This window comes from Vitis vinifera, chromosome 7 (assembly GCF_030704535.1).
Source record: "Vitis vinifera cultivar Pinot Noir 40024 chromosome 7, ASM3070453v1".
Classification (NCBI taxonomy): domain Eukaryota; kingdom Viridiplantae; phylum Streptophyta; class Magnoliopsida; order Vitales; family Vitaceae; genus Vitis; species Vitis vinifera.
Genome location: NC_081811.1, coordinates 25,746,800 through 25,754,398, shown reverse-complemented (window position 1 = coordinate 25,754,398; position 7,599 = coordinate 25,746,800). Strand labels below are relative to the sequence as shown.

The 7,599-nt window shown below is 35.6% G+C and overlaps 1 protein-coding gene across 1 annotated transcript; it reads left to right on the top strand.

Moving 5' to 3' along the window:
- Window positions 1–1,069: 1,069 nt before the first annotated feature.
- Window positions 1,070–7,585, top strand: LOC100245543 (uncharacterized). Its single transcript, XM_002268966.5, has 7 exons — window positions 1,070–1,480; window positions 2,555–2,601; window positions 2,709–2,823; window positions 6,701–6,745; window positions 6,834–6,893; window positions 6,997–7,092; window positions 7,201–7,585. The coding sequence occupies exons 1-7, from the start codon at window positions 1,196–1,198 to the stop codon at window positions 7,318–7,320; spliced, it is 768 nt and encodes a 255-aa protein (XP_002269002.3). The 5' UTR covers window positions 1,070–1,195; the 3' UTR covers window positions 7,321–7,585.
- The last annotated feature ends 14 nt before the right edge of the window (window positions 7,586–7,599 follow it).

The window sequence follows — 7,599 nt, the reverse complement described above, 5'->3', positions numbered from 1 at the left end:
CAAATTCAAACATAATCTATATAATATTTAACTACTTGTTTTCATTTAAAATGAGTAAATATATTATTTAACCCATTTATATGAGAAAAATTCAATCTCTATTGTACTATGCATTGGTATAATCAATTTCTAAATACGAAAACATTTTAGTTGGATATTTAAAATAAAAACTCATCATCTATCATCTTTCTCTTTTTTTCTTTTTTCTTATTTCAATAAATTTTCAATTAATTCAAATCATTAAAAAAAATCCTTAATAAACAAATTTGGAACATTCATATAAATTATTACCAAAAGTCTATGTTTAAAAAAATATTAAAATATGAAAGGAAAAAGATTAAAAAAAAAAACTTTAAACCTTTTATTTTATAATAGTAAAAAAAATAAACTTTAAAATACTTTTTAGTATAAAAGAAAAAAAAATAGTAAATATGTTTATTTTAAATAGTGTTTTAATCATTAAATTATTTACTTCTAAAATATAAAAAAATGATTTTTATTCATTTAAATTAATATTTTTTTCAAAAATATTTTCCAAAATAATTTTTGAATCATTAATATAATTTTTGTATATTTATAATTTAAAAATAGAAAATAATGCTGATTTTTCAATTATTTTTAAAAGAGTTTAAAAAATAAAAAAAATAAAAAAATGATTAAATAAAGGAGAATTTTATGGAAGGGACATATAAAGAGTGGTGGTATAAAGATAAAAATGATGAGTGTAAGTTAAAGGGGTATTTTTGTCTATTCCAATCTTATATCCTTATAATCAATTATGAGAGTTTGAAACACCTTTTATTAATTACCAAGCCTAAGTAGGTGTAAAACACAATCTCCCTTCTTGATTGTGATTAAAATTCAATACCCTTCCTAAACAGAAAGTAGTTTTGGGCCGACGTACAGCACAAATGATAGGCCCAGTGTAAATCATTAATTGGGCCGAGTCCAGTGCATAGTCATGATAGTCAGACCAGCTGGTCAGCTTAAATGAATGATTGGCCCTAGGTCCGTTATGCTTCCATTAGGATAATCGTGGGCCGGACCCGGACGAGTTCGTTTCAGCCTCAACATCAACCTGTTTTCAACCAGAAGAAAAAGGAATAAAATAAAATAAAATAAAATAAAATAAATTTTTTCTGATCAGGTCTGAAATCCGAACCAGTTGAGAGAGAGGAGAGTGAGGAGTTAAGCAATGGCTGTAATAGCATCTGCACAGACTCTTCATGTTCTGCAGCCTCGCTCCGTTTCTTCTCCACAATCTCGGCGGTTCCCACCCCGATTCCCCAGGGCTCCCCATGTTAAGACTTCACTCTCCTTAAAATCAACCGAGGCTCCTAATATCAGACATAGTCTCCTTGTAAGAGCTTCTTCTACCTCTGATTTCAACCCCGATATCGGTGAAATCTTAGGTGAAGTTAGCGTCTTCACAGCTTCCGGCGAATCCGTGTTGTTTAAGGATCTCTGGGATCAGAAGGAGGTAAAACTTTATGTATTATACAAATATGCCCCATAATGGGATAGGAGATAGTTCTTGCACACCGGTGCATAGGCATTATGGGTGGAAAAAGGAAAGAAGGGGCTTATGCCTCTAACTGCAAACAGTTGGAGCAATATTTTATGGACATGAGTTCAAAGAAATATGGAACCACCAGTTAGGCCAGACAATTTCCAATGTTTGAGAGCACTGTGTCTTTATTGCGTTATGTATAATAGTTATTCAAACTTTTGATTCTAGCTATTAAAATAAAGAAGTTATTGAATTTTGAAATTCAAATATTTTCTAAAGATCGATATCTAGATGCGTCAGTGGGGCAAGTCTTGCTGCTGTTCCCTTAGGATGTTGTCTTGGACATAATTTGTGATGTCCCACATCGGATAGGGGAGCAAGTTCCTAACACTCCTCTTAATCAAGTAGACGCGTTGTGAGGACCTTCTTGGGCCCAAAGCAAACAATATCTATATGGTTGGGTGCGGGTCGTTACAAATGGTATTAGAGCCGATCCCCGACCCCGGTGTGAGGGTTTGTTTGGTTCCATAAGGGGTGTCTATCTGTTTGGCCCCGTAATCCCATGGGACATAACGAGGACGTTATGTCTGCATGGGGGGTATTTGTGATGTCCCACATCGGATAGGGGAGCAAGGTCCTGACTCTATATATGTAGAGGAGACTCTTAACCAAGTAGACGCATTTTAAAGCCATGAGGGCCTTCTTGGGCCCAAAACGGACAATATCTACATGGTTGGGTGCAGGTCGTTACATAATTACTCAGAAACAAATTCGAATTATTGGTTGGCCCCATAGCTAGAAAAGCTAAAGTTAAATGTTAAGAGAGTATGGGCACTATCTTGATGGTACCTGTATGAACAGTTGGCATCTCACTGGCTGGTTTTTTTTTTTTTTTTTTTCCCACTTTCTGTCTTTGGTATTTCTGGGTATTGTAAAGCATAAAATGTTCTTTGGGGGCTATATTCTGGACAAGTGGAATAATTTTGTTCCATAATTTTATTCAGCTTATTTTTCTCAACATAAGCAATTTTCTCCACTTCCCAGGGAGTCGCTGTTGTTGCACTTCTGAGACATTTTGGGTGCTTTTGCTGGTAACTGATCTTCGGCACTGGTTGATGGAAAAACTCCTTTTCTTTAAAGTGCTGGATTTTGTTATTATTCCTTACTTTCTGTGCTTTCCTTGGTTTGCATTTTTAAGCTGGGAACTTGCTTCAGCTCTAAAAGAATCAAAAGCAAGATTTGATTCAGCTGGTGTGAAGCTAATTGCAGTTGGTGTTGGTACTCCTAACAAAGCTTGTATTCTTGCTGAGCGGGTATTCTCTATTTCTCTGTCTGTTATATGAACTATTTCATAGAAACTACAGTTTTTTTAACTAATTAAAGAACTTTGTTGCATTACAGCTCTCTTGGGCTACCATATATGTTTTAATTTATGTGATGCTCATTTTTGTTATCATCTCTTACCGAAAGTCTTCAGCAGAATCAGCACTATTATCATAAAATGTTAGGCTATAGTTTTGAAGTAATATTTTTTCAGTGCTCTGTTGATCTATCCTGTCATAGCACAATCCACCCATCCCACCTTGCCCCTACCATATCTAGAGAGGAAGCCTGCTTTTTGTCCCACTATAAACTTGTTAAGAAACATTACTAGAATCCTCCAAAATAGTGTTATTAACAAAAGTGAGAGATGTGTGAGAGGAGATTTATGGGCATTGTGTAGACAGCTGGGAACAAGGAGTGAGCTACTCTGGCTCGTGGGGCATTGGATGGGTTATTGATAATTTGGGACTCAAGCAAGTATGGCTACTCAGAATTGGTGTTATGTTCCTTCATAGTTACAGCTAAGTTTTAGATTGAGAAGGGCTCTTTTAGCGTACCTCAATGTGAACGATTCCTCTCCAAGAAAGGATTTTTTGGGTGGAGCTAATGAATCTTTTTTATTTTAACCTTTTTGAAATGGTGGTGGTGGTGGGGAGGGGAGCATGAGTGTGGGGTGCATAGTTTTAGAAGGCACAAGGCACATGTAAGGTGCAAAAGCCTCATAAGGCTTAGGCTTAGGTGCAATGCAAGGTGTGCACTTAAAGAAAGTGAAATGCAACCTAGGATGCATATTGGTTTTATAAAACATGATCCAAAATCTAGTCCAAGCAAAAAAAAAAAAAAAAAAAAAGGTTTAAGGTTCCAAACATTTAAAAAAAAAAAATCAACAAAAAAAAAAAATGAAATTATATAAATTTCAAAATGCAGTTAGAAAATTTTAAAATAAAAGTATTAAAAAGGAAAAAATAAAGTAAATGAGGTGCACCTTTCCAACAATGAATTGTAACTAAGGAGTGGTTTAGCCTTGATAACCGCGCCTTTTACAACTATGGTTTGGGGAGGGTCGGATTTAATGTGATTAGAAGAATTTTGTAAGAGGTTGGTGGCTCTAGATTAATTCTTAGCATGAGAAACTTTGATGATTTCATTAGAAAAAATGACTTTGTCAACCCTCCTCTTAAGGATGCTTATTTTACTTAGTCCAATTTGCAAGAATTCATTGTTGTAAGAGATCAGTGGATTTTCATATTCAAATGAGTGGGAGCAAAGGTTTTCTCAATGTCTCTAATAAGCCTTACCTAGGTTGACCGCTGACCATTGCCCCATTGTTTTAAATACCAATCCTTTTAAGTGAGATACAATTAAGGATGCAACTGTAGGTTAGCCCAACCTAACCTAAGCCTAATTTGATATTTGGGCAAAGCTTGGACAATCATGTTTAATACTCAGGTTTGGCTTAAGTTTTTCCACAATGAACTCTATTTGGGTTGGACTTAGGCCAAGGTTTGGACAACCCAAGCTAATGATGAACCCATGCTAATGGTGAACCCAAGTTAATATTTGATAATATTTATAATTTACATCATCCCATTTAATAATATTCATTTTATTTATTTTCTTTTTAGATTTTTAAAGAAAAAAGTCAAATTATAATTACATTATATACTTTTTTTTTTTTAAAGAGACATATAAATTTAATGTTACTTTTTTGCTATTATCTTAAACTTTTATCTCATTTACCACTTAAAGTTTGGTATAAATATATAGAAAAAATACAACCCAATCAACCCGCCCAACTTGGGTTTAATCTAACCTTTACCTAATCTTAGAAAAATGAGGTTAGGATGGACTTGGATTGAGTATCCCGGGTTAGAAATCAGGTTGGATTGAGCTCGGGTTAATTGTTTCATAATTTGAGTTGGGCTTGGATTAGCCATAAATTAGGTCTAGTACCATTCAAGTTTGAAAATATGTGGTTGTTTCATCCAAATTTAAAGTTTTAGCCTATGGTGGAAAAAGTTTCAAGTTGAAGGGTGAGAAGATCATAAATTCACGAAAAGACTGCAATATCAAATCAAAATTGAAAGAATGGAATAAGATATCTTTTACAAACTTGAAGGAGAGGAAACAAATCTATCTCTAGAGCTTTTAGCTCTTAAGGCTTTTAGGAAAGGGGACTTGGAGGAGGTGCATTGAAGGTTTACTAGTAGGGAGGAGTAGAACTAGAGTGTCACACTTGCAGTTTGCAAATGACACCATCTTTTTTTCAAGAGTCAACATGGAAGATTTGCAAAACTTTAAGGTAATCTTGATGGATTTTAGGCACATTTCAAGTCTTAAGATCAGTTTAGACAAGAGCATATTATCCGATATCAATATGAGTCAGCATCAAATTATTGTATTTGCTTCCACATTTGAACGTAAAGTTTTTTAGTGATCCTTAATCTATCCACATCCTTTTGGTGGTGAGGATTTCATTAAGGAATAGAGTCCTCTTAGGGAAGTGGCTTTAGAGGTTTCCTAATCTAAGTGTTGCTCTTTGGCATAAGGTAATGTTGAGCATCTGTGAGACACACCCTAATGGTTAAGAGACCAACATTCTAGTCAGGTGGATGCATCGGTATCCTTGGAAAGCCATTGCACAGTTTTTCCAGGATTTCTTAAAACATACTTGCTTTGTGATAGGTAATGAGGCAATAATTTGTTTACAAGAAGACTTGTAGTGGGGAAATCAACCCCTATGCTCCCAATTTTCTAATATTTTTAGGGTTTTGACAGCCTGAAATACTCTTATTTCATCTATCCTTGGTCTCTGTTTTCCTTTTTCTTGGATCATTTAACTTTTGTTATAACCTTACTGATTTGGAGACAGAGGACCTTGAAAGACTTACACCCTCTGCTTTCTCCTCTCTCTCTCTCTCTCTCTCTCTCATGCACTAGCTTGGGAAGCTCCAAATTAACTTGGTGCATGAAGAGGGCAGATTGTAACAATTCCACAGCCAAACTTTTGGATAGAGTGAGACTCTTGGTATGATGGCCAGGTGAAAGTTTGGTTGACTTGTGTCCCCACTAGCCAACAGTGCTTTTTGCCTTAGTAGTGGGACTCTGCCTCTTCTTGGATAGTATTATTCAAGGCATAATCCACGGTGTGACCTGTTGATCCAGTGGGAGCATTGAACCTCCAACCAATCCATGAGTATGGCACTTGTGCACAATAATTCCTGCATGTTGGCTATCGGTCATATCTTGAGTTCATGACATCACTGCTACGAGTAATGGTATTTCTCTGACTGCCAGTTAGTATGGCTTTTGGTGATTAGATCTTGCTTGTAAGCTGGATTCCTTACTCTATTGAATTCCAGAGTGATAAATAGAGATCATTTTTTTTATAGGCCTGACAAATAGATATCGTATTGCTGACCAGAAGTTTAATGATGATCTTCAAAGTGATTGAAGATGGAAAGTAGTGTGGTGCAGAAAGTATTCTTTGTTACTTGTGCTCCAGATGTCCAAATGATCTATTGGGTTCTCAATGCAAGTCAATTTAATGATCAAGTTTCAACCATGCCACAATTGAATTCCATAAGCAGACACGTTTTAAGTGGTGATGAGTTACACTGACATACTTTCATAACAAACTGTCTGTGCTCTGGATTAAAGAAAAATATATGTTCATCTTACATCTGATAGAAGACATCACCAACTCTATATTTCTTTACTCAAACAGAAATATTACAATGTCAGAACTTCTTTTCCCTGAACTCAGCTATAATTGCATCTTCCTAATTGTCTTCTGTTGCAGGAATATAGTAGGCCTTTTCTTAATCTTGAGATCTAATTATTTGGTTGCTGATGTTATATGACCAGTTACCATTTCCAATGGACTGCCTTTATGCGGATCCTGACCGCAAGGTATTATATGTTATTTTAGCTTGTGATCATTTGTTCAATTTCTTCTCTTGATGATTGTAACCTCTGATGGGCACTCCTTTTGTTTCAGGCCTATGATGTCTTGGGCTTATACTATGGTCTTTCCCGTACACTATTCAGCCCAGCCAGTGTAAGTATTCAATCTTCTGGGGAAAGAAACTCTTTGTTTTTTTGGGTGAGATCTTATTTGCATAGCATATAAATTTTTTCCTATATTAAACGTGATACTACAGGCTAAGGTGTTTTCAAGATTTGAGTCACTGCAGAAAGCTCTGAAAAACTATACTCTGGAAGGCACCCCAGATGATAAAAGTGGCGTCTTGCAACAGGTTTGATTTAGCAGTGGAGTCCTCAAAAGAATTTATCTGAACTCATACTTGGATCCTTGAATTTGTTACACAGTCCTTATGTATGTAGTTTTGATTTGTTTTTATCAGGGAGGGATGTTTGTTTTCAAAGGGAAGCAGTTGTTGTATGCATGGAAAGACGAAGGAACAGGTGATCATGCCCCTTTAGATGATATCTTTGATGCCTGTTGCAGAGTTCCAGTAGCATGAAGCTTAACCGCATATCACCCTTTGGGATGTCTGATCCAGTGAAGTGAAATTTTGCCATGATGTTATTCAAAATATTCAATGAGTTTCTGCCTCGTGTAGTCACGCAAATATTCTGCTTTCTGCATAGCTGGTCAAATGTTGTATTATTGAACACAATATGTTTGTAAAATTGCAATTAAATGTATAAGATAGTGATACCTGTACCTTACTTCCAGGCTTCCAGCAATGACAAAGCAAATTGAAGTCTAGAGCTTCAACTCCCTTATCTCCTGTTAGCAT

Excerpts from the sequence above, each read along its gene's own strand:
- LOC100245543 (XM_002268966.5), top strand. The coding sequence starts at position 1,196 with ATGGCTGTAATAGCATCTGCACAGACTCTTCATGTTCTGCAGCCTCGC. Across the intron at positions 6,746-6,833 it reads ATGCGGATCCTGACCGCAAG|GCCTATGATGTCTTGGGCTT; the intron begins GTATTATATGTT and ends CTTTTGTTTCAG. Across the intron at positions 7,093-7,200 it reads AAAGTGGCGTCTTGCAACAG|GGAGGGATGTTTGTTTTCAA; the intron begins GTTTGATTTAGC and ends TGTTTTTATCAG.